Source organism: Tupaia chinensis, unplaced genomic scaffold (assembly GCF_000334495.1).
Source record: "Tupaia chinensis unplaced genomic scaffold, TupChi_1.0 Scaffold145685_1, whole genome shotgun sequence".
NCBI classification, from domain to species: Eukaryota; Metazoa; Chordata; class Mammalia; order Scandentia; family Tupaiidae; genus Tupaia; species Tupaia belangeri.
In genome coordinates, this window is record NW_006205542.1 from 4,912,671 (window position 1) to 4,940,160 (window position 27,490).

General features: G+C 38.8%; 1 protein-coding gene across 5 annotated transcripts in view; it reads right to left on the reverse strand.

Moving 5' to 3' along the window:
• Positions 1-6,506: 6,506 nt before the first annotated feature.
• Positions 6,507-27,490, reverse strand: part of FILIP1 (filamin A interacting protein 1) — a 287,383-nt gene continuing 266,399 nt past the window's right edge. For 3 of the 5 annotated variants that reach the window (XM_006168322.3, XM_006168320.3, XM_006168321.2), the window contains exons 5-6: positions 23,277-26,082; positions 17,904-18,497 (exon numbers count right to left, since the gene is read on the reverse strand). In XM_006168322.3, coding sequence (XP_006168384.1) covers positions 18,291-18,497; positions 23,277-26,082 — 3,013 coding nt within the window. In that variant the 3' untranslated portion in view covers positions 17,904-18,290. Of the gene's footprint in view, positions 7,174-17,903; positions 18,498-23,276; positions 26,083-27,490 lie in introns of those variants that run through there. The other 2 variants (XM_006168325.3, XM_006168326.2) reach the window with 2 other exon arrangements.

Genomic DNA, 27,490 nt, shown 5'->3' on the forward strand with positions numbered 1-27,490 from the left:
ATAATAATTGTACATCTTTGTGGGTACAGTTTGGTTTTTCAAAGTATATATTCAGTATATAATGATCAAGGAAATAAACACATTTACCATCTTCAGCATTTACTGTAACTTTGTGTTATGCACATCTGAAATTCACTCTACTAGCTATTTGGAAATATATGTTAATTTATTGTCACCAACATTCTTTATTCTACTATGCTATACTATTCTGTAACCCTTTTCACTTGTTTACATGCACACTTGTATTTGCTGGCCATGTCCCCCCTATTCCCTCATCCTCCTATTCTTTCAGGTATCTGCTTACCTGAATTATTTTGTTTTTTGAGAGGTTTTTGCTATAGGGCACATGCGCTCACTGGAGAGACAGAGAGACAGAAAATGAGGAATTCTCCCCCAGAGGGGATGGCCACGCTACAATCCCTTCTCTTTCATTTTCCTCTCAGGATCTTGGACACGCATGCACATGCACCTGGTTTGAGTTTATGTGACCAGGTCCAGGACTCGAGCCATGGTCGACTACATGAGAGTCCAGCAATATAGCCATTATGCCAACTGCTGGTCTCCTACTGATTCTTTATAAGTATATCTTTAAATAATAAAAAAGAGATGGGGCCGGGAGGTGGCATGGTGGTTAGGGGCTAACGTGAGCAGCAGTATCCTTTTTGTAGAAAGAAGAGAACAGAACCAGCCCCAACTGACTAATTTTTTTCCCCAGTCAGACTTTGGGTTAAGGATTAGGATCATTTCTTTGTACATCAGCCTTGGGAAGTAAAAAACTGATCTAGCTAGGAAGCCAAGTAAGGGGGACATTGGATAAGTGTTCAGCTGTTTTATTGGAAGAAGAAAACAGGAAGGAGGTCCCTTACATCAAAATTTCTTGGGGTGTTAGGTGGCGTGGTGGGTAAGGGCACTGGATTCACATGGATGACTGCAATTCAAGTCTTGGACCTGGTGGTTTGCTCTCTCACTTTTTCACTCTTTCTCTCCCTCTCTAGTCAAATTAAAATAAATAATATATAAATAAATAAAGTTAATTAAAATAATTATTTTAAATGAATAAATAAACAAGAAAAACCTACTCCTTTGTTTCAAATAAGGCAAAGATAAGCTAGTACTAAATATGGTCATGGATCACCATTTATTGTACGTGCCTGGTAATAAGAGTCAGTGTACCCCATCCTCTCTGCCATCCTGCTTTGCAGAAACTGTTACTCAGCCTCTCTGTGAAGGCTGGACTGTGGAATGTTGGCAAAATCTCAAGAGTACTTGCTCTGCTGAGTGAACTGCCTTCAGATTGATGACAGAAAGCAATGGAGTAGTGGCTGATTGTTGATTGACAATACATTTGGTGAAAATACAGAGGAGAGGGAAAGCTTTAACCAATTTCCATCTCTTGGGATTCTCACAATTTTCATCCTACTAAACAATCACACTATGATATAGCTCAAAATAAAAGTATACTTCATTTTGGTGGTCCTGTTAAATCACATCTACTTATCCATAGTGAAAAACATATTTTTTAAATTATTTATTTAATTTTATTCACTCACTAATTTTAATTTGACCAGAGAGAGACACAGAGAGAGAAAGAGAGAGAGGGTAAGTGAGAAAGCAAGCCACCAGGTCCAGGACTTGAACCATGGTCAGCCATGTGGGAGTGTCTAGCACCTTAACCACCATGCTACCTGCTGGTCCCGAAAAACATATTTTTAAGAAAATATAAAATGCAGAAGTAAAAACCATTAAAAGTAACTGATTCTAAATAAAAATAAGGTTGCATACTCATTTTAAATTATTTTAATTTTATGAATATCATGTTCCAATGCAAAAAAAAAAAGAATATTGCACAGTGCTTTAATATTATAATTGTTTTTTTTCCTCACACTCTGTTGAGATTTTGATAAACATAGTCAACTTTAAAAATAACAGAGACCATCCTAATTGGTTAAATAATTCCAAGAATCTGTGAAGAACTGAAAGCAGGATATTACATTCATATAAAGAAAAATAGATGTCAATAAATTCACTTGGCTCAGTGAAAAGTCATCAACTTCTCATGTACTTGAAGGAGACAAAATTAAGAGTTCCATGAAAATATAATATATTGTCAACATTTTCAATGTACTTTTGTTTTTGAAAATTCATTAAACCTGCAAGAATCCTCAAAAGATCTGATCATATTGTGAGCCTCTTATATTAGAAAAGCTAAAACCTGATTTTTTTAAACAAAATCTAAATAAATACAAATCTGTGCTGTTAAAATAACAGAATCTGTCAATGGTAAGGTAAAATTCCCCCAAATAACATAAGCAAGAAACAACACCAGAAAATAAATGTATCATCTCATTGTCATCTATAAACATTTCTGTTCACATTCAGGAGTCTACAGTATCTTCCGTAGGCAACACAGTTTTATTTGATTGTTGATTGACAATACATTTGGTGAAAATACAGAGGAGAGGGAAAGCTTTAACCAATTTCCATCTCTTGGGATTCTCACAATTTTCATCCTACTAAACAATCACACTATGATATAGCTCAAAATAAAAGTATACTTCATTTTGGTGGTCCTGTTAAATCACATCTACTTATCCATAGTGAAAAACATATTTTTTAAATTATTTATTTAATTTTATTCACTCACTAATTTTAATTTGACCAGAGAGAGACACAGAGAGAGAAAGAGAGAGAGGGTAAGTGAGAAAGCAAGCCACCAGGTCCAGGACTTGAACCATGGTCAGCCATGTGGGAGTGTCTAGCACCTTAACCACCATGCTACCTGCTGGTCCCGAAAAACATATTTTTAAGAAAATATAAAATGCAGAAGTAAAAACCATTAAAAGTAACTGATTCTAAATAAAAATAAGGTTGCATACTCATTTTAAATTATTTTAATTTTATGAATATCATGTTCCAATGCAAAAAAAAAAAGAATATTGCACAGTGCTTTAATATTATAATTGTTTTTTTTCCTCACACTCTGTTGAGATTTTGATAAACATAGTCAACTTTAAAAATAACAGAGACCATCCTAATTGGTTAAATAATTCCAAGAATCTGTGAAGAACTGAAAGCAGGATATTACATTCATATAAAGAAAAATAGATGTCAATAAATTCACTTGGCTCAGTGAAAAGTCATCAACTTCTCATGTACTTGAAGGAGACAAAATTAAGAGTTCCATGAAAATATAATATATTGTCAACATTTTCAATGTACTTTTGTTTTTGAAAATTCATTAAACCTGCAAGAATCCTCAAAAGATCTGATCATATTGTGAGCCTCTTATATTAGAAAAGCTAAAACCTGATTTTTTTAAACAAAATCTAAATAAATACAAATCTGTGCTGTTAAAATAACAGAATCTGTCAATGGTAAGGTAAAATTCCCCCAAATAACATAAGCAAGAAACAACACCAGAAAATAAATGTATCATCTCATTGTCATCTATAAACATTTCTGTTCACATTCAGGAGTCTACAGTATCTTCCGTAGGCAACACAGTTTTATTTTGGAGTAAATGCTGAAAAAATATAAGAAAAAACGCTAATGATTACTACTTAAATGAATCCCATCAAATTCTCCCAACTTTTAAGAATTCTGATTACAGCAATTTCTTTTTTTTCTCTTTGCCTTCTAATTAGTATTTTTAACAGTGACCCAGTACTGGGGACCTAGTAGGGACATACCTTTCAGATGCCAATTGTGTTTTCTTAAACTTCCATTTCATATTTTTAGATTTGTTGTTCAACAGATTCATGAACACATCACTTTTGTTATTTTTCAGTTCATTTCCAGGAAATTTAACCATGGCATTAGGGAAAGGGCAAAATGTTACAGGTATACCATTTACTCGTGCTCTAACTGATTTTTAGAAGCTGTAATTATTTCAGTAGTGTTTGTGTCTCTGCTAATGCTTAAACAATAGATTCCCACATCATGAATATTTTTAATGGTTATCCTAAGACACAGTGAATTCTTCACATTTTGTGAACATCCAGTCATCTGACACCTGGAATATTAGCTATTAACGCTCATCAACAAATCTAAATATTTTGTGAAATATTTCAAAAAATATCTTTACAGAAGATACTCTCATAAAACACTCTTTTATCAAAAACAATATGACAAAATAATGAATTAGTTTAGCTGCTGTTGTACCTTGCAGTGAAAACACTGATTATGATTATATTTCAGAAAACATTCACAATTATTCTATTCAAGAATGATTCTTGTGCTGGGAACCAGCAGTTAGCGTAATGGCTATGTTGCTGGACTCCCACATAGTCGACCGCGGTTCGCGTCCCGGACCCGGTGGCTTAAACTCACGCCGGGCGCGTGTGCGTGCATGCGCAAGATCCCAAGAGGAGAATGGAGGAGAAGGGATTGCGGCGTGACCATCCCCCCTGGGGGGTGATTTCTCGCTTTCTGTCTCTATGTCTCTCTCTCTCTCTCTGTCTGGCAAGCGCACGCACCCTATAGCGAAAACCTCTCAAAAAAAAAAAAAAAGAATGATTCTTGGGCCAGCTAGTGGCATGGTAGCTAAGGCAGCTGGAGCCCACACTGATGACGGCATGCCAATGAGTCCCAGACTTGGTGTCTTGAAAAACACACTGGGTGTATGTGCATGCTTGCCCAAAACCTGAAAGAAGAAATGGATTTTGATGCAACCATCCCCTGAGAGGGGTGCTTTCTCTCATTCAGATTGATGAGCGGATACTTATTTACAATGAAAGAAACAAATTATATGAGCCTATGTCAGTGCAGTAGAAGTCAAGATATGAGTACTTATGATCATATTTGCTTATTCATTTGATAATGATAAGTCCTTTTAGGGTTTTCAGTTAATTTTGCTTATTTTCTTGTTTATTTCAAAAATAATCTGATTAATTGCGGACCAGTATATGGTGTAATGGTTATGTCGCTAGACTTCCATGTTATCATGGTTCAGATCCCAGACCAAACAGCTTAATATTCATGCCACATGTGTGTGTGTTCATGCCCAAGATCCAAAGAGGAGAATGGAGGAGAAGGGACTGTGGCATGACCATGTACCCTGGGAGGTGTTTTCTCACTTTCTGTCTCTTTGTCTCTTTGGCAAGTCTACACGCCTTATAGCAAAAATCTCTCTTGAAAAAAAGAAAAAAGTAATCTGGGACCAGCAGTTAGCATAATGGCTATGTTGCTGGACTCCCATACAGTTGACCGCGGTTCGAGTCCCAGACATGGTGGCTTAAAATTCACACCGGGTGCATGTGCGTGCGTGCCCAAGATTCCGAGAGGAGAATGGAGGAGAAGGGATTGCAGTGTGGCCATCCCCCCTGAGGGGTGATTTCTCGCTACTAAGATTCCATTTAGGTCTAAACAGAGGACCTAATCATAGCATGGAAAGAAAAAAGCTCAGCGTCTATCTAAATGACTGATTACACCATCATCTTCACATAATTTCAATATAAATTCAAGGGAAACAAAAGAACTTCAGGTCCAAATAAACATAAATTACTTGTAATGTTTTAATTTAAATTCAAGAAGTATTTAAAATCTTATTCTCTATCTTTTTCACTATCACAGGTTGAGTAGGTTATTTGCTTCAAATGCTAATTTATTATATGACTTATTGGAACAGTTTCACCATCCGAGGTATAAACATTAGCAAATAGGAAACTTAACTGGCAGTCAAAAAATGTAACAACTCTAAATATAAGCCTTTTATCATTGAAAATGTCATTATGGTTAAACAAGACCCAGAGATAAAAATTTTCTTAAATCTTCACACATACACACTTTAGTTTTCTTGATCAGTAATCAAAATCCTGGAAGGTTATGTGATGCTTTTACAATCATTCAAACTAGTGCAAGCCTACTGAAGCATTTCTTTTACTTAAGAAAATAATAATAATCAAAAACAATTCAAAAATGTTATTACTTACAATACTTATTGAATATTAATTTCCAGCTACACAAGTTTTAAACCTTCCAAAGTTACATAAGGGAGGAAACACACACACATACACACAAGGTGTGTGTATGTGCGTGTGTGCCCTAAATCTTCTTAGGGCAGTAGAGAAGAAGGAACTATGGCATGGCCATCCCCCTTAGGGCATGCTTTCTCACTTTCCTGTTTCTCTGGCAAGCACATGTGCCCTATAGCAAAATTTAAAAAAAAAAAAAAAAAAAGAAAAAAAGTCAATTCATCTGGGGCTTTTAGCAAAGAATACCAGAAAGAGTAACTTTAAAAACCGGTTTTAAAGGAACCAGCAGTTAGTGTAATGGCTGTGTCACTTGGACTCCCATGTAGCCGACCATGGTTCAAGTCCCAGACCTGGTGGCTTAAACTCACACCAGGCACGTGTGCATGCATGCCCAAGATCCTGAGAGGAGAATGGAGGAGAAGGGATTGCAGCGTGGCCACCCCCAGGGGGGGTGATTTCTCGCTTTCTGTCTCTCTATCTCTCTCTCTGTCTGTCTCGTGAGCGCACGCGCCCTATACCAAAAACCTCTCAAAAAATAAATAAATAAAAACCGGTTTTAAGTATTTAAAATAAACTCTTAATATGGAGCATTATTTGTTGGTATTGAACCATGATCAGAACCATTCCATGTACAAGCAATAATGAAATCTCTTGCAGATTATCCTGCTACCCCAGGAGACATAGTGTTATACTTTTTTCTTCAGAAGTAAGAAACTTATAAAAAAATAATAGTAGGTTATTATTTTCAATGCAACAATACCAGTATTTTTAAGAAACTGACAGTGTATTCTACAGATATATGTGCCATAGACTATGAAAAAGAAAACACTTTAGGGGAAAAAAATCACATTACAAACTGTATTGCAGAAATAAATTATATAGCATGTGCCCATGGACCTGAAAGCTTTGTGAAAGGAAGAGAAATTCTTTTGGTACAAAGTTGAATCATATGTGCTACGTGTTTTCATATTCTCAGCAAGGCCAATTTTCAGCTTTTACATTATATCTTCAAAAAAATAAATCCACTGGAAGTAAAGTATTTCCAGTTGTGATCAGTAGCACGGAAGAATTTAGTGATGATGGAAGGCTGTGGAACTACTTTCCAACCAACACGGATTCAGAGGAAGTACACACACTCAGTATGTGCTTGGTTTACCATTTCATCTGGAGTTCATACGTAACTGGTGAATGATGATGCTTTCTATAAAGAGAAGAAAGATACGGGATTTTCAATTAAATGGACATTTAAATCAGTGTTTATTTGAGATCAATACCACATCATTTCACTAAAAGACTGTAAATGTTAAACAACAAAACAAACAAAAAGAGGTACATGAGCCCAGTAGCATCTCCTGCAGGACTTTACTGTTCTTGGGTAACGTTTTGTATGTTGGCACATGTGCTTTACTTCAAAAAGTTTTAAAGCCCTTCAGACACCTTAATATTCCAACAATATTAGGTTGATTTTTCTCAAGGAAATAACTGAACAGAGTAATTAATATATATAAGCCTTGTGATGGGAAATGACTATTTCCTGGAAGTAACTCTATTCTCTGAGCCGAACGAACTCTTTTTGCTCTGAAGATATTCACAACCTTTCAATTTCTTTTGTCTCTCACTGCTTCTTTTTTGCATAGCTCTGTTTATGCTTTTACATCTAAATTCATTCTTGTGAGTTAGAAATAGATTTAGATAGGGGCCAGCAGGTGATATGGTGGCTAAGATCCTGGACTCCCACATGGCTAACCACAGTTCGAGTCCTGGACCTAGCAGCTTGAAAATCACAATGAGTCTATGTGTATGCATGCTCAAAATTCCAGGAAGAGAGTGGAAGAGAAGGGATTGGGGCGTGGCCATCCCCATTGAGTGGTGATTTCTCACTTTTCCTTTCACTGTCTCTCTCCAGCGAGTGCATGCACCCTCTGATAAAAACCTCAAAAAAGAAACAAAGAAAGAAACAAAGAAAGAGATTAAAATAGTAATTAGAATAGTCCAGACACATTATATTTAATAGTTCTATTTATTTTATTGATTTTGCTTTGTTGTTGGCCTTTATGGCTATATGAATATCTCTCATTCATCACTTTTTGCATTAATTCAAGAACTGTTTATTGAAACCATACACTGCTATACAGGGAACTACATAGCTGAGCAAAATGAGACTGCATTCTGCCCTCTCTGAGGTTTCACAGGGCAGAGAAAATAACTAAGCTCAACTAGTTTCTCCACCTGAAAAATGTATCACCACCTTGTCAACAAATGGCAATGTTGTGAATGCAAAAACTTATATCAGGATTTATCAATAGAGTTGAGGAAATTGCTACATGTTATTTTCACTTTAATTCCAAACACCTATTATTTAAGTTTTATTGCTACTTAGGTAATTAATATATAATTTAATATTAGTTAAATTGTATTATTATATAGACCTATAGGTTTGTGGTAATTATGCACAGTGGATGATTCTCTGTCAAAAAGAAAATGTTTTCTTAATTTGCTTTTATTTTACCCAGTAATGACCACTAGGGGAAGCTATTTTCATTCTTTCCCTTATCCTTTTGGCTTGAATTTGAGATAAAGCAAACTTACGAAAGGAAAATAAAATGAAATATATAAATGTCTTACATACTTAAGAATATTTAGCTATTTTATAAACTTTTTTAGACATACATACCCTATTTTACTATCCCAGAAACTATTATAAAGATTCTCATTTTTTAATTGAAAAAATGTTCTAGCTTCAACTCCTTTAAATGCCTTAAGATATATCAAAATCTTCAGGCAAAAAATTTAAAATAGTACTTAAAATCCTGTGTAGTTAAAAATAAGAGTCTAATATTAAAATACTACCTCCCACTAAATATTTTTTCTTTACTAAATTTCTAAAGTAGGTTGAAAAAACTGTGAAAGGCCCTATGTCTCAAATCTTCCTTATAAAGTTAAAATAGCTTTAATTCTCCCTTTAAAAAGTATGGAAAACATACATTTAAAGAAGGGAAATACAGAGTTGTTCTTATTGTAGATATAATTAAGAATGCTTATGCCCTGGGCCAGTCATGTGGTGAGGTGTAAGGTGCTGGACTTCCACATGGCCAACCATGGTTCGATATAAGCCATTAAGTTTTGAAGTAACTCATTACACATTAAAACCATCTGATGCTGGCGGCTAGTAGATGGCATGGTGGTTAAGGTGCTAGACTCCCACATGGCTGACCATGGTCTGAGTCTCAGACCAGGCAGCTTGAAAATCACACTGGGTACACGTATGTGCTTGCCCAAAATCTCAGGAGAAAAATGGAGGAGAAGAGATTCTGGCATAGCCATTCCCCCCTGGGGAGTGATTCCTCACTTTCTCCTCTCTGACAGTGACCACACGTGCCCTGTGGCAAAAACCTTCAAAAAACAAAACAAAAACTCGCAAACTATCTGATGTATATAGTAGCCAGCCCCCACCCTCCAAAAAAGTAATGCTTTAAGGATTCATGTTATTTGTGTCAAAAGGGAGGGGCACAATTTCCAAGTCTCTTATTTTTTTAGTAGACTATAACAGTACATTAAAATGTTACACATTTTATTGACATTACAAGGTCCATGAGCAAATCCTATTCCATATTCCTTTTTTTGGAGAAGTTTTTACGATAGGGCGTGTGAGCTCTCCAGGAAGACAGAGAGAAACAGAAAGCAAGAAATCACCCCCAGGAGGGATGGCTATGCCACAATCCCTTCTCCTCCATTCTCCTCTCAGGATCTTGGGCACACACATACATACGCCCAGCCTGAGTTTAAGCCACCGGCTATGGGACTTGAACTGCGTGGTCAGCTACACGGGAGTCCAGCAACATAGACATTACACTAACTGCTGGTCCCTCTATTCTATATTCTACTCTGTATTTATTTCATTTTAGAATAAGACCCAAACATAGGTCACTGGGAATTTCTACAGTGACTTCAGAAAATTAGGTATAATTTGGTAATGATTTTTCTCTTTTTACAGATAATATTTTTTTGACATTAGTAATTTGTAAAGCATTTAATAAAATGATTGGAACCAAAAACCGTAGTTAATTATCACCTCTACTAGCATACTCAGAGTAGCAAAGCACTTAAATTTGGAGTCACAGATACATAAACAATTATTAATATTTCTTTTCTAACTAGGAGAGAGAACTATAAATCTACCCCCACCCTCCACCCCCTGTTTTGCCATCCTGGAGAGAGACATCTAGAGGGAAAGTGAAGAAGAATTATCCCCAGGAGGGATGGCCATGCCACAACTCCTTCTCCTCCATTTTCCAGCTGGGATTTTGGGCACACATTCACATGTACCCAGCATGATTTTCAAGCCTCAGGTCTGGGACTTATACTGTGGTTAGCCATGGGAATCCAGTGCCTTATCCACCCACACTACTGGCCCCTGAGAACTGCAGATCTAATGAACATAAATGTATAGAAGGCTTTGCATTTTTACATATTACTGACACTAATGATTTATCAAAATGCACTTACATTTTTCCCCTACATGTTTGTCTCTAGCTTTATCTTGATATTTTTTCCTTAGGAAACTTCAAGTTAATACATTAAGTACATTATTTGCTATTTTGACAATATTGTGAGACAACGTGGTGTATTCTTTTATTTTGCTAGCTACTAGGTAAGTTCCCTGGAAAGGAAAGAACCTATTATCAATTCCTAATTATTTTTAATTTCTGACCTTACCAAGTATTCATCTTCCTTGGGTGGTATTCCAAAACTACTAGTCAGCCAAGTGACAAAATCCAAAACTGTGTGGCTGAGACGGGATTTAGGGGAAAAGTTCAGAGGAGAATGCCTCTTGAATGCTAGAGTGGGGCAACCTTATAGCAAATTGGAATTCTGTTTCCTTCCAGGAGAACTTCTTGGCTGTAGAGAGGGAAAAATATACTCCCTGGAAAGTCAATACCTCCCTCCCCAGCAATGCATATATTTATACCCTGCCAAACTCTGCAAGGAAACACTGGGGCTCTGAATTTTAAAAATTTGCTCTAGTAAATGAGACCAAAGCACTTTAATAGCTGCCCTGTAAGTTCACACAGCAAAGACAAAACATAGCAGAAGTTCAACTTATAGCAGAAATTTGCATCAACAAAAAAGGAATGCATACTACATTACAGAAACATGTTTGCATGGATTTTGCATCAGTTGGCTGGCCTGTAATGTGCTTTCCATGTTGTATGGCTTCCTGCTCAGGGGTTCTGCCTACCGGTACTGGCTTAGGGTTGTGCTCTACCAGCTAACAAACCTCAGCTTTGAACTTGGTGCCCTCAGATAAATTTATTCACTGTAATTATGAACTATATCCCATACACTTTCAGAAGTACCTGGATATGGTTTACTTTTTAAAAAATTGTCTGAAGGCATGTGCACTCACCAGAGAGAGGCACAGAGACACACAAAGAGAGGGTGAAAACATCTCCCAATGGGGTATGGTCATGCTGCCATCCCTTCTCCATTTCTCCCTCTTGTCAGGATTCAAGACACACACACAAGAGCCCAGCATGTTTCTCAAGCCACTGGGACAAAGATTTGAACTGAGGTCAGATATGTAGGATCTGGCTTCCTTAACCACAAGCCTATGGAACTGGCTCAATCTTTACTTTTAAAGTTCTCGGTTTCATAAATTGCTTCATGGTTCAGTACTATTATCATCACATTCAGAAATTAGTCTGAGTTCTGATAAGACATCTGTTTTAAATTGGAAGTTCAATAAACTTCCTCTGTTGTCTTGGATTTGCATTCCTTTTGTGGGTTTGCCTTTCAGATCTGGCTCAGCTAATTAAAAATACTTCCATTAATCAGTTCTGCCATTTGCTTGGGAAATGACAGGAAATTTTTGAACCAGATAATATAAGCTTTCTTGGGTTCTCTCAACCACCTAGTAGTTCATTTGTTTCTTCCCAAAACTTTCTCCATCAGCCCAAATCATCACCTCACCTCCCTAGATTGCAGAAGCTACTAATAATTACAGTTATGACTGATTATTTATCTTTTGAGGAAAGCTAATTCTTTTTTTTTCTTTTTTTGGAGAGGTTTTTTGCTATAGGGCACGTGCTCTCACCAGAAAGACAGAGAGAGACAGAGACAGAAAGCGAGAAATCACCCCCCAGGGGGGATGGTCACGCCACAATCCCTTCTCCTCCATTCTCCTCTCAGGATCTTGGGCACACACGCACATGCACCCGGCATGAGTTTAAGCTACCAGGTCTGGGACTTGAACCATGGTCGACTACATGGGAGTTCCGCAACATAGCCATTAAACTAACTACTGGTCCCGAAAGTTAATTCTTTATCTCCAGCATAGATTGCTATTTCATACATATGAGCAAATTTGAACTAGTTCCCACATGTATCATTAACTATAAATAAAAACTAAATGATGGAAAAATAATTAAGTATTTGAGCCAATTACACTCAGGCATTACGCTTTTGGACACAGAATCTTTTATTTTTTTATTTTATTTTATTTTATTTTGAGAGGTTTTTACTATAGGGCATGTGCGCTCACCAGAAAGACAGGGAGATAGAAAGCAAGAAATCACCCCCAGGGGGGATGGCCACACCACAATCTATTCTCCTTCATTCTCCCCTTGGGTTCTTGGGCACGCACATACACGTGCCCGGCGTGAGTTTAAGCCACCAGGTCCGGGACTCGAACCACGGTCAACTACATGGGAGTCCAGCGACATAGCCATTACACCAACTGCTGGTCCCTGGACACAAAACTTAATGCCTAGGTTGTTCTAAGTCTGTCACTAAATAGCATAAAAAACAACATCATGTGTGAAAATTGAGGTCCCTGCTCTTTGTAGGTAAGGACATTATTCTTCATTGAAACACTATTATTAAAACTTTTCAGCATCTCAAAATCATTTGGCAGTATTATTTTGGCCCAATGAGTGTGGGTATAATCTTTGCCCACTTGATGTATTGGACCACAGGAAAATCATGACGCATTATTGCATAGAAAAATACATCATGACTTTCCCGATCACCCAAGAGTTTCATCATACGAAGTAAAGAATAGAGCCCTGGGAGACACTGAAGAACTAATTTTGTCATCTTGGCTTCAACATATATAAGATGGTTAGACATCTCCAAGCCTCAGGGGTTTTCCTTTTTCTTTTTTTTTTTTCCCAATTTTTATTTTGTGGGCTTTCTCGTTTTTGGTTTCCTTTTTTTAATAATACAGATGATTACTCTCTTGAGTTCTAAGTTCTGGTTCAGCTCTAACCGGCTCTGTGACTTTACAAAATTGTCTACCACACATTCATAACATTAGCATAAATAGAGAGGCCAAAAGTACTTTTTACCATATAAGCAATTAAGCATTAGTTCTTAACCACAGCATTGAAGCAGGATCTTGTAAGCTGCTTGCTAAACAATAGTGAAGTATATCATACTGTGACTAAGGAGGAATGCCAGAATCATAAAAGATGACAACTAAATGTTAAACCATAAGTGCAGGTAAGGTGATTTGCCGAAGGTTCCACAGCCTTTTGGTGGCAGGAGACTAGTCTTCTGGTTTTCAGTCCTCTCAGGTGTTTAGACCATTGATCAGCAACCTCTCTTCTCTGAATATTCACCTTGATAGCTATCCAAAATCTGAATTCTATTCTTTGGTGATTGTATTTGGTCCTTTAAAACTAGTCTCTCTGCCCTATTTTGGAGGGTTCTTAGTGAATCTGAAGAGCATGAAAACCCCTGAAACTTTCTTTTTCCTTTTGTGTTCCTCTGGAGAAGTCAAAGAGGGTGAGGACAAGGCCATTTGTAACCCGTAGAAGTATGCTTATACTTCACAGAAAGCTCTCAGACCCTTGCATGTATTTCATGGCTTCAGAAGTGAGAACTCTCCAGGCCAGAAGTCCTGGCTGTTTTTCATCCTTTACCTGCCCTTGTCCCCTTAGAGGGAAACAGAAGTAGCTTCCACCATCCAGATTGGTAGTGCCTGAATTTTCTCTAATCCTGTCTTCTTACATGTGACTCCTTAGTTCCTTCTGTGACAGTCTCACAGGTTTGTCTCAGGCAAAGGGAAGAAGTAAGAACATCTCTTTCTTGTCCCACTTCCTGCCCTCCTACAGCTGCTAGTCTTGTTTCTCTACAGTGAATTCCAAGATTTTTGTAGCAAAGGGCAGGACTTTAAAAGCCAGGATACATTCTGAAATAATTGTTTATCTTTCTAGAGGAGGCAATGTTTGTAAAAGAAATTTTGAACAGAGAAGAATACAACTGCCAGAAATAAAAGTAGGAGAAAGGGCAACTGAAGGAGAAGGAACAAAATCAGCAAATCAGAGGGTGGTAAGGCCTGATATGCGGCAGTTCTATAAGCCTGGAGTGCAGGGTCCAGCCAAGGGAAAGGGAAAGGTGCTCAGAAGAGAGGAGGGGCCTGGAACCCAGTCACAGGGAGTTTTGAGTGCCACACCAAGGACTTAGTATTGTATTCTGTAGGTAATGAGAAAGCTCTGGAGAGTTTCCCTTTAAAGGGGTGATACGATCAACTTTCATTTTGGAAAACAATACAAAAAGAATCCAAAAGTTTTGAGTCTAAAAGATTATGAGACCACTTAGGATGGTATCTCAGTAACCCAAATGAGAAGTAATTAAAACATCAATTTAGGAGGTGGTGCAGGAAACGGAGAGGTAGTTCAGCTGCTAGAGATTTAGGAGATTAGACTAAACCAGACTTGATACATGAGCGTACATGAGGGCTAGAGGATAAAGAGGAGCTGAGATGGCTACCAGGTTTGTAGCACACATGGCTGGGTGGAGCATGTAAACAGAGGATTCAACATGGGCAAAAGGATAACAACTGCACCGCAGGCCTGGCTAGCAATCAATTCAGACTGAGTAGAGAAGCTAAAGTAGAAGTCCTCCAGGCAATATATGAAACTGATGTGTTTTAGTTCAGAAATATTACTGATAGGTGTTTGGCAGATCTAGTGGAACATGTGTGAAAAAAATACATGGAAAACCAAACAGATTAAAGATGAAAGTGAATAGTCTTCTGAAGGAGGAGGAGGAGTAGATATAGCTCTCATCTGGCCTCTCTCTTCCCTTTCTCCATCCTACCAATATAATTACATCACAAATATTGTGATAAATCAGCATCCAGAATTTATATGTGTACACAGTGTATGTTCATGTTTAGTGTAAATTCAAATGATGCTCCCTGCTGAGCCACATAGTGTACTGCAATTTTGTTCTCTTTCTACTTTTAGCAGTGGCTGGCATTTTAACTATGTATGCAAATAACCTTCATAAAAATAAGAAGTAACTAGGACCCATCTATGGTGGCATGCACTGCCAGGACAGTGTGCTTAGCAAGCCAGGACCACATGAGAGGCCCAGGGCTGATTTCCAGTCCAAGCTGAAGGCCAGATGCAGTGCTGTACACTTGTAATACAGGTGACTTGGGAGGCTGAGGCAGGAGGATCAAAGTTCAAGGATGGCCTGCACAACATAATGAGGCCCTGTCTAAAAACGAGCTGGGTGTGGTGGCATAGGCGGACAGTCCCAGCTGGGATAAGGCAGAGGATCATAATACTATGAGTCTTTGGAAATGGCACACACCGCCCACCCCTTGTTCCTCTACTCCACTTTGAGATTTGTAGTGTGGGAACTGAGTGGCAGCTGTATACATCAGCCATGACAAGACTCCTGTTGTTTTATGACACGATACTGAGAAAAGAGTCTAAATTTTTAATACAATTCATTCCTGCAAAAGCACATTAAATTGCATCTTAAAAACATTATATTCACAAGTGGAAGCTGAAGTTGAAGGTTATTTAGTCCTCCACCTCCTATCTCCAGTGAATTTCATTTCTAATATGTGGTTTAAAACAAAGCTATCCAATAAATTCAGAGCTGGTTCTAAAGTTACAAAGAAAACTGCCATTAATAGTTGCTCTTTATGATTTCTGAAAAGTTTCTAAGTGCTGTTCTCCTAAGTTTTCTTAGCACTTTTACTTTGTAGGGGGCTCTATTCCAAGCTCTCAATCTATAAACATCCTGTACATACACTGTTAAGCCTGTTGGAGCATAAGTGTGGATGGTGTGGACTTTCAGGAAGAAATCACGTAACCAAGGTGTAAGCAGGTGAAAACAAAAACAGCAGAAAGTGACAGATTATAATACAAAGTCATTGGGAAATGGCAAGTAGAGTCAAAGGAATATAAGGTTTGGTTCTTTGGACCCCCCTCCCCCATTTGCTCAAATATAGTATGCTATAGTACAGTAACACTAATACTTCACAGATGCCAGGTATGCATTGTAAAACACAGTGAAAGTCCTTGTTTTTTGAATGGGATGGATGTCCACTTTATGAAAGAGGACAATTCCCCTTTGAGAAATAATATAAGTCAGTATTCTAAATGACAAGCTCTCTTATTTTTAATCTTGTCCAAAATCATACATCATAAACAGCCTTTCTTTTTCTCTCCTCTCTCCTTCACCCTGGCATCTCTTATTATGCCATGCTACTAACATGGATGCTCCACCTTTTATTTTTTTAAGAAGTTTTTGCCTTACAGTGCATGTGCTCACCACAGAGACAGAGAGACAGACAGAGACAGTGAGAGGAAAAGTGAGAGACTATCCCCGAGGAGGGATGGCCATGCCACAATCCCTTCTCCTCCATTCTTCTCCTGGAATCTTGGGCACACACGCACCCAATGTGATTTTTAAGCCACCCAGTCCAAGTCTTGAACTGTGGTCGGCCATGTGGGAGTCCATCGACGTATCCAGTACTCCATCATCTAGTCCCTGGTGATGCAACATTTTTAAATGCATATGCTAAGAACTGTTGACCAGTAGGCAACAGAGATCTGATTAAAGCAAATGTGAATACCATGAGGAACCACATACAATTCAAGTCCAAGTTGTGCAAAGAATAGAAAATCTTGGAAAAGATATCAGAGAAGAGCTTCTTTATCATAAAATACATTAAAAACTAATTGTGCATTTTTTTAAAATTTGCCTTAAAGTTGTTATCCACATAATTTGGAAAGTTCACAATTCAGAAATGGTAAAATAAAAATCTGTAACTTTGTTGTAATTATATTTTGTGAGGTTCGCCCAGTTGCCTCAAATACATCTGCAGTGGTGTGGCCTACCAAAGCCTCATCTGCTAAGTGGTGGGTTACTAGCCTTGAGCTCACTTATGGTTACATGAGCATGAAGCACAATGTCTACTTTAACGTGGTTAGTAAATATGACTGGCATTTTGCATTCACACTCCATTACGTGCTGATTAAAACATGCTTTAAATTATTGAAACATGAGTAAAACTGACAAGAACAATAATCTATTTTTCCACCCACCCACCCCCCACACACACACACACACACACTTGCAAGTAAAGTCCACACTTAACTGAGGGAAGTATTTGAATTCAATTACTCTATGCACGATGTAATTTTTTTCTTGGCATGACTGTATCAGAATTTACTTTCTACTATTTCCTATCCATCATGATCTCTGTTGAGCTATAAAGGACAATTTAGCAGCTCTATTCAGAATGTTCCACAATTTAAATCAATTGCATATTTGAATAGGGCATGAATCTGACATTAATGGGTCTAAGATTGTTGTCTAAGAAATTCTGGATATCTTTTGGAGATTCTAAAATACATATGAACACATATAAGTAATTGAAAGTCTAATTTTCGAATTCCAAATTTTTATTTCCATTTTATTTCACATTCAAATTATTTGTTGAAATCATCCTAGAAGCTTTTGTTTTTGTGAAACAGAACTACAGGCTCTGTGATAATTGGGAGATGTTTTTTCTAGCACATAAAGCAAATTCAGAATTTGATAGTGCAAATGACAATAAACTATGACTTATTTCATAATAGAATTTTTGAATAATAAAAAAAATATTGTGGATCAAAGCCTATTGAATTAATTTACAATTAGGAAAGAGGGAAACCATCCTTGGATATATGTGATCCAGTCCTGACATCTTACTGGTGAATAAACTGAGGCTAAGATGGGTTCACTGATGGGTCCATTTGCTAAAAGCAAATGGCTCTAGAGCCAAGCTCTGCCTCAGGCCCTGTGTCCTCACTCAAACACTTCGAAAACAGTATTTTTGCTAATTAGTTTTGTTCCCCAGCATCAAAACAAATGCATAAAACAGGAAAGACACATGGCTATTAGTTGGTTATTTTATAAACAAGATATTTAAAACTTAAATTAGTACAGGTAGAGTTGACACAGACAGATGAAGGTTCACTTGCATGGCAGCAGTAGCATCTGCACAACATACCCCCTTAGCCACTGCCCTCAGCCCTTCCCCCCTCCGAGAGAGGTAGCGCTGCTGGCTGCAGATTTCTTCAGCTCTATTTTCATAGACTGAGTCTCAGCTCGAGGCTCGAATTTGGTCAGATTTCCTGCTACTGGGGCTGCCACTACTGGCTTTCCTGCTTTCATACCTTTTGACATAGGAATGCGGGTGGGTGTAGGCCGCTGAGATGACCCATCTTGTCCTGACTGTAAGAGAAAAAATAAAGAGAGACAAGGGTGATGCTGGTGAGTTTCCCTGGATTACCATCAACCAGAACATTAGTGAGACTCTTGCCTCCCAGGCACACCCACAAATGAGCTTTTCCCAGACAAAAGAGCTGTGAAAAACTTAGAGGTACTGTCTAATCCAACCAATTACCTCCTCCTTCCCTCTTGAAACCCTTACGCTAAATGTTCTTCTCTTTTCAAGCCCTAGCCCACCTCTTCTACCCTTCCAGAACATGACTTGAACTCCAATTTCACAAAGAAAATATAGGTCATCTGACATAAACTCAGGCACCTTTATTCCTACTGTCCCCAAATTATCTCCACACTCCCTGCTTTCCTCCATTTCACATGAAGCAGCTCTTTTCACATTCTAATAACATCAGCCTCTTCTCATCCATATTGCCACTGCTGCCCACACCCTCTTTGTAAAGTGTTCTTCACACTCTCCTGCTGTGATTTCTTATGTGAATCTCACCAATTCGCTTCCTGGGGCTGATGACTCCCCTTCAGTCGTTTGCTGGTGCCTACCTTGCTTATGTCCCAGACACGTGTCACCATGTTCCATTCTCAGCCCTCTTAATGTTTCACAGTGACCCTGAGTATCACTGCAGTTATTACCCAACGTGTCAAGCCCAAGACCTGTAGTCAGCAGTGCTCTCCTGAAATGTAGATCTGTATTTCCAACTTCACTATGCTTCTCCAGTATAGTATGTCCCATAGGCTACTTATCCCCTCACCCAAAGTCCAATGGTTGTCATGCTAACCACCCAGAAAAGCCAGAAAATCCAGTTATACAACTTATCATTAAATCTATTAGATTGTATTTTTGTTCTTGTCTTTGGTTTTTAATTTGCGAGGACTGAGAGTGAGAGAGAAAAGGAGAAAGGAGAAGGAAAAGAAAAAGGAGAAAGCACTTCTCCCTCCCCAACGAGGCATGGCCATGTCACAATGCTTTCTCTTTCATCTCTCCATCTTATCAGGATTTGGGGCACACATGTACATGCACCCAGCATGTTTTTCAAGAAACTGGGGCTAGGGACCAGCAGTTAGCGTAATGGCTATGTTGCTGGACTCTCATGTAGTCGACCGCGGTTCCCGTCCCAGACCCGGTGACTTATAACTCATGCTAGGCACGTGTGCATGCATGCCCAAGACAGAGAGGAGAATGGAGGAGAAGGGACTGTGGCATGGCCATCCCCCCTGGGGGGTGATTTCTCACTTTCCGCCCCTCTGTCTCTCTCTCTGTCTGGCGAGCGCACGCGCCCTATAGCAAAAACCTCTAAAAAAAAAAAAGAGAAAGAAACAGAGGCCAGATTCTAATCGCATTGGCCATGTGGGATCTGGCTATGGAACCAGCCTGAAATTCTATTTTTAATATATCATTGTCCTCACTTCACTACCATAGTTCAAACCTATACCATCTCTAGCCTAGAAAACAGCAGCCACATTCCTGTCCTTAGCCTCTATCCCCTCCAATGTATCCTTTAAACTGTTTTCTAGACACACATACTGTATTTCTCATGATCCTTTTTCTTTTTTTAAGAATTTACTTATTTAATTTTATTTATTATTTTTAAAACTTACCAGAGAGAGAGACAGAGAGAAAGACACAGAGAGAGAGAGAGAGAGAGAAAGTGAGAAAGCAAGCTGCCAGGTCCAGGACTCAATGGTCATCTGTATGGGAGTCCAACACCTTAAACACCATGCCACCTGCTGGCCCCATCTCGTGATCTCTTTCAATGACTCCCTTTATCCACTCTGTGAGATTAAATGTCAATTTCATAGTAAGAAGCATGTCTCCCTTCAATATACGATCCCTATTTCTTCTCCATTTTCTGCCCTCAGGTTTTCTCCCTACATCCACTGTAGCAGCACTATAGGATTGCTCCCTATTTCTCAGACATGACAGGCTCCTTCACGGTGTCATGCCTTTGCACATGCTGTCTTTGCATATGCCTTTCCTTTCCCTATGTGAGAATCCCTCCTTAAATGTTAAAGCCTTTCCCTCTGGGAAGCCCACTCTTTACAGTAGTTCCTTTGTGTCATAGAACCACTAAGTAGGCTCTAATTCCCCCTCACCCACTAAGTCAAGAACTTCTAAAATCCTCTTTGCATGTCAGCACCTAACACCATGCCTAAAGTATAACTGTTAGTCAATAAATATTGAACGAATAAATGTGAGAAACAGGACAGAAGATGGTGCAATGGTAATGCAGCTGAACCCACTGAAGGTCTCCAGTTCATATCCTGTGACTTCTCTTTACAGGAGGTGATCCAGGCTGGCTGAGATTACAGATGGATTGAGGAGAGAAGACCCTTTATGGGATGAATGCCTCTCTCTCTCTCTCTCTCTCTCTCTGTCACTCTGTATCTTTCATAGAATAAATAAATAAACTTATTAATAAATAAATGCAGAGATGAACTAGAGGGGTATCCCAAATCTTTTGTTGTCCTTGATTTTAAAGCACCTGGCATGTCTAAAAGACGTGGGCCATCATTCAGGCCTTAGAAACTGAAGACAGTTGTTACGAATTCCTAGTTGTATGTGGAGTTTAATTAGCATTCAAAAATGCTGCTACAGAGGATAAGGCTACCTTGGTCTGACCCTTAAAATGAAAATAAGATGTTAAAACAGAAGATGTGCTCTAAGTCAAAATGATTTATACCTCCACTATCTTTTAATGAAATGTAGCACAAAGAAGCAAGACCCTCTACAAACAAGCATAAAAAGCAGTATTGAGCCATTTGAGAAGAAAAGCAATTCTGAATGTGATCTTGCTCCTAGAGAGCCAATAATTAACAGTTTTGCTAGCGAAGCAATCAGTATTCACACTTTGCAGTCTGTCTTCAATCTACTTTTGCACACAGAGGATTAAATTGTCTTGAGGTTATGAGAAACATAAGCCACACTTTCTATATTTAAGTTATAAGCTTTTTTTTTTCTTTTTGGAGAGATTTTTGCTATGTGGCGCGTGCACTTGCCAGATAGAGACAGACAGAGAGACAGAAAGCGAGAAATCACTCCCCAGTGGGGATGGCCACACCGCAATCCCTTCTCCTCCATTCTCCTCTCGGGATCTTGAGCACACACACATGCACCTGGTGTGAGTTTTAAGCCACCAGATCTGGGACTCGAACCACATGACTACATGGGAGTCCAGTGACATAGCCATTACGCTAACTGCTGGTCCCTTATTGTCTTTCTTCAGAGGTTTCAGTATATACTCTAAAATTTTCTCAGTCTAAACATCATAATTTCTAATCTATTAGTTTAAATTGGTATCTAAATAGTAACATATTCTTTTATTTACCAACTTGTCCCCAAAGAATGAAGGCAATCATAGGAAGAACTCTAAAGAATAGAATTTATCTTCAAGGTCTAACTTTTATACTTTAGACATGCTTTCATTATAATCATTCTCTTATTCTTCTGGCTAGTTATTAAATAAGTATCTAAAAAGTATATATTCTCTGCAAGATATTATTAACTATAGTTTTTAGATTCACAAACTCATTTTGTTTTTACTTTTAAGAAAGTTTTTGGGCCCAGCCATAGTGGCACAGGCAGCAGCAGTACGCAGCCATGCGATACTGGAACCATGCAGGAGGCCTGGGTGCAGATGCCAGGTTGACCTGGAACATTCCAGGTGTGCTTGTGCCTGCCTGTGTTCCTGGCTGGCTGAAGCCAACCAGGCAAGACCCTGTCAAAGGTACTTGTGCCTGTCTCTCTCATGAAAGAAATAAATAAACTTTTAAAGTTTTTGATATTAAAATATTTTTTATCTTTATTTTTGGAATAAACTATGACTATAGTTATACATAATCACAGATTGAATATTTTAGGGATAGGAATATAACTTAGGAACAGCTTATATTTTTGTCTACACATTGATTTTTTCTCCCAGTCTCCATTTAAAAAAGTCTTTTTAGGGATCAGCAGGTGGTGTAATGGTTACATTGCTAGACTCCCATCTAGTCAACCACAGTCTGAGTTTAAAACATCAGTTTAAAGCTGATGCTGGGTTCATATGCATGCATGCCCAAAATCCTGAGAGGAGAATGGAGGAGAAGGGATTGCAGCGTGGCCATTTCCTGTGGGATGATTTCTTGCTTTCTGTGTCTCTGTCTCTGTCTGGCGAGTGTATGCACCCTATAGCAAAAATCTCTCTCTAAAAAAAATACTATTTTGGGGACCAGCAGATGGTGTAATGGTTACGTTGCTGGACTCCCACAGAGTTGACCGCAGTATGAGTCCTGTACCCGATGACTTAAAACACATGCCAGGTGTGTGTGTGTGTGCCCAAAATCCTGAGATGATAATGGAGGAGAAAGGATTGTGGCGTGGCCATCCTCCTAGGGGGTGATTTCTCACTTTCTGTCTGTCTCTCTGGTTAGTGCCTGCACCCTACAGCAAAAATCTCTCTAAAAAATATATTTTTAAACATAAAAATTGATTTTTAAACCTTACGGTAACTGTATATACCATTTCAAATAGGCCATCTTTGCAAGTATTTTGAGGAGGTCTTCATAATTTACATGAATAAGTTAAATTTTTCTTCAATGTTAGTACAATTTGTGATGATATTTAGATCACTTTCACTTTTCGTTTCTGAGAGTAGACAGTTCTCTAGGAAACAACTGTGTGGGTTCAGGTGAATAAGAGGCATGTGGTTCTGTTTTATTGTGGATGCTGAGTTAACCTCACTGTGTATTCTCCTTCCTGCTACTGGCCTGAACTTTGGAACCTCTTCCACTCACCACTGACTGGGTTCCTCGAGAGGATGAGGTTGTGACCGGTGTAATGGTGATAGTGCTTGTCACTTTGCTCGCACTAGGTCGTGAAGAGAGATGGTTCCTGGGAGAGCGAAGGACAGTGCCTGTGGAAACCTCCTTTTCAGCTGTCACGTTGACTGGACGGACAGTAATAACTGGACTTACTCCTTCCGCTGAAGTCCCAGGGGATCGTTTAAACTGAGAACCTAAGTGAATGTGAATTTTATTGTCTTCTGTGGTGATGATATTGGCATTGGAGTTGTATTTCCGTAATGAAGTTGGAACAGCCTGCTTTTCTGGGGTGACTTTGAGGACAGTCCTTCCCACAGGCATTTCCTGAGATTCGGGAGAAACTGCAATCTCAGCTGGTGCTGCTGATGTGGACACCGTCATTATCTGAATGGGGGATGTGGGCCTGTCTGCAAATGTGCCTCTTCCACCTTCTGGGGCCTTCTCTCTGGAAAATGTAGTAATCGTTACTGGAGACATGGCTCGTTCTGTGCCAAGAGTAGAATCTCCACTTTTTGGTTTTTGAGACATAACATTTGGTGATGGAATAATGGTTATCCTTGGCTTCTGATTTCCTAATGTAGGAATGACAGTGGTACTAGAAAAAAATTCTTCAGAGGTCGGGCTTGTTATCTCCAATGTCGCAGTACTGTTCTCATGGTCTGGTGTCACTCGAATATGCAGGGGCTGGCCCTGCTTTGGTGAGAGGACCACCTCCCCTGGATGCCCTGGACTGGAGTTTGTTCGGGGCCCTTTCTCCTGAGTGATTGGGGAACCATTTTCCCTTTTTCTCATCCATGGAATCCAAGACTTCCTCATACTGAGCTCATTTGCTGCTGGAGGATACCTGTCCAGAACAGAGGATCGTTCCATAGGCTTTTTCAATCCAACCTGTCGAAGATTACTCATGATATGATTTTCTTCTTGGACTGATTTCCGTATGAAGACGGCTGGCGTTTCTTCCTCTGCTGCTTCACTGCTGACTGCATCGGTCTGCATTCCAGTTGACGTCACCGGAACATCCACCATCCTTCTCCCATTCACACTGGGTCTAAGAGCTCGGCTATAGCGCTTGGAAAGCTCCAATTCTTTGGTGAGATTGAGGACCTCTTGCCCCATGTTTTTGTTCTTATTTTCTTCTTCCATAAATCTTTGTTGAAGAACAGAATAATCTACTTGCAGCTGAGAAAGCTGATCTTCTTTATTCATTAGTTCATGAATCTTCTCTTTAAGAGCTTGTACTTCAGCTTTCAGATCTCGACTTTTAGCTTCTTCCAGCCGGAATCTATGTCTCAGCTCTGCTTCCTGGCTTACCACCTCGCCTTTCTCTATTGCTTTGTTCTTGGCGATCTGATGCTTGATCTCCTCTAGTTGTTGGGAGAGGAAATTAGCCTTATCCTGCTCAGTTCTAAATTTCTGCTCCAGCTGGTCATACTCATCCTCCGTCTTCATCAAATCCCCTTCAACCACCTCCAATTGTTGGAGGCGTTTCTTTAGCCTCTCAATCTCAAGGGTTAGTTCCTTAATCTTATTATCTTCTGGGCAGGTGAGCTCGGGTCCTTTGCGAGATCTTCCTCTTGTTATTTCTCTTTCCACTTCCTCTATACCATCAAGTCTCTTTTTTAATAAGTCAACACTGCAACTTAATTTAGAGGATTTTTCTTCTTCACTTTTCAGTTTGCCTATCAACTCATCCCTTTCTTTTGTCAAATTGTATACCTTTTCCTCCATTTCAGATTTCAGTTTTAAAAGCTTCTTACTTTCTTCAATTAGTTTTTCAGTTACATCCATAACCTTTCCTTGTTCTACCTTAAAATTTTTATTGAGTCCATCAACTTTTCTCTCTTCTTGCTTTATTTTTTCCATCATGTTTTTCCTTTCATCAACCAGCATCACAGTAAATGACTTCAGTTTTGTAAGATCATCTTTTAGACTTAATTCAGCCTTTTCCAATCTACTTTCAGAACACTCGAGTTCTTTAACTCGACTCTTAACCACCTCCAATTCATTCAGCAGATCTTTGGTTAAGTTCTTTTCTTTCTCTAGGTTTAAATGTAGCTGCGTGCATTCAGACTTACTCTTGCTAAATGCTTCTTCCAGTTTCTCCAGTTCAGACATTCTCTTCTGTAACTTCTCAACTTCAAGTTTGAGCTCCTTGCTATGGTGCTCTTCCTCTTGCAACTTCTTTCTCAATTCTCTGCACTGGGATTCGGTTTTTGTGATCTCTTCATCTTTACCCTCCATTTCAAGCACTCGCTTCCGGAGATTTTCCACTTCTGCCATGAGGCTGGAGTTTCCACATTCCCCTTTGGCAATTTTATCTCTTAATTCTTGAAGTTCTTCCTCTGCTTTTTGAAGATTTTTGTTGGTTTCTTCTAGCTCCTCAATCCTTTGAGTTAAGCCAACCAGCTTGAGTCTAAGTTGCCTGTTGTGAGCCTCTTGATTGGCCAATTTAGCATTCATCTCTTCATGCTCTTGAGAAAACCTTGAAGCTTTATGTTCAAAGTCCACTTCTAACTTGAGCAATTTCTGTCTGTCTTCTTTGGATTTGGAAGTAACAGCTTTGAGTTTTTCTTCTTCTTCTCTCAGTTTCTGAGTAAGATCCTGAACTTTCTGGCTTTGTAGGCCAAGTTGCTCAATATGCATTTGTCTCTCATCCACCAGCATAAGTGCAAAGGACTTGAGTTTGACAAGCTCATCTCTTAGCTTATTGAGCCGCTTAGCATTCTCCTTTTCTTTGCGGGCTTGATAAGCCTTTTCTTGTTCAAGGAGCTTTTTTAACCTAGAAAACAAAACATAATGATATATTAAAAGAGTAATAGCAAATAAATTTAAGTCTTAGATATTAAATAAAAACAATATCTTGCTATAATAAATCCTTTAGTAATTGCTATAGTACCAAGGTTTAACAAATTGCCATTAATGAAACAAATCAGAACTCAGGATATTGGTTACCCTCAGAGAGGGGTAGTGACTAGAAACAGGCATGAGGAGGGCTTTTGGAGTACTTGTTTTATGGGGGGTGAATTCAAGTTTTTGTTTTATGATTTATATGCTGGTTATACAGGATTATTCAACTCATGCAATTTCAGTAAACTGATCTTATGAGTACTTTCTGCGTGTATAATTCTATTTTAATAAAATAACCATTGGAACCACATTTAGCATAATGGCTATGTCGCTGGACTCCCACATAGTCAATCATGGTTCGCGTCCCAGACCTGGTGGCTTAAACTCATGCCAGGCACGTGCGCGCGTGTGCCCAAGATCCTGAGAGGAGAATAGGGGAGAAGGGATTGTGGCATAGCCATCCACCCTGGGGGGTGATTTCTCGCTTTCTATCTCTCTGTCTCTCTCTGTCTGTCTGGTGAGCACACACGCCCTATAGCAAAAAATAAATAAATAAAATAACCATTAAGTAAAATTTAAGTTGTATAATAATAGTGACTATTATGTTGTACTTTCTGTATTCTTTCTGCACCATATTTACTTTATCCTGATGGCAACCATATCAGAGATGTCTTGCTACTGTCATCCCCATGAAGAAACTAAGACACAGGAGGATTATGTAACCTGCCACAGATCACACAGTTGGTTAGTAGCAGTGCTTAAACTTAAATTCAGCCAACAGTGCTCTAGAATCCTTGCTACTCATCTCTGTATCATATAACTTTACATGAGAAATGTACTTTAGGGCTGGCCCCATAGTACAGGGGTTAAACTATGTGTTAGAAGCCAGATCTCACATGGCTGACCACGGTTCAAGTACCAGACAGGTGTGTGTATGCACAAAATCCTCACAAAAGAAAAAAATAAAGGGAAAAGGATTACAGCGTGACAATACACCACTGTGGGATGCTTCTTCCCTTTCTCTCTCTCTCCTTTTTCTCTCTCTCTCTGTCTCTCTCTCTCTCTCTCTGAGTGCATGCATCGTCTAGCCAAAAATAAATAAAGATTGAAAAAAGAAAACTGTACAGTAAATGAAAAGGAAGATCCAAAAGAAGAATTTTGGAGTTTTCTTATTTTAATCCCTTAAAATAAACTTTGTAATCATCACCTGAAAGGGATGAGGCCAGATGGGCTTTCTGATACAAAAGCTGATCTACATGAAGTGATTTTAGTTGACACCAGAAGTGGCACAAGATGTCACCTCATTTTTCTGATTTAAGCAACAGTTTTGATAGAAAAAT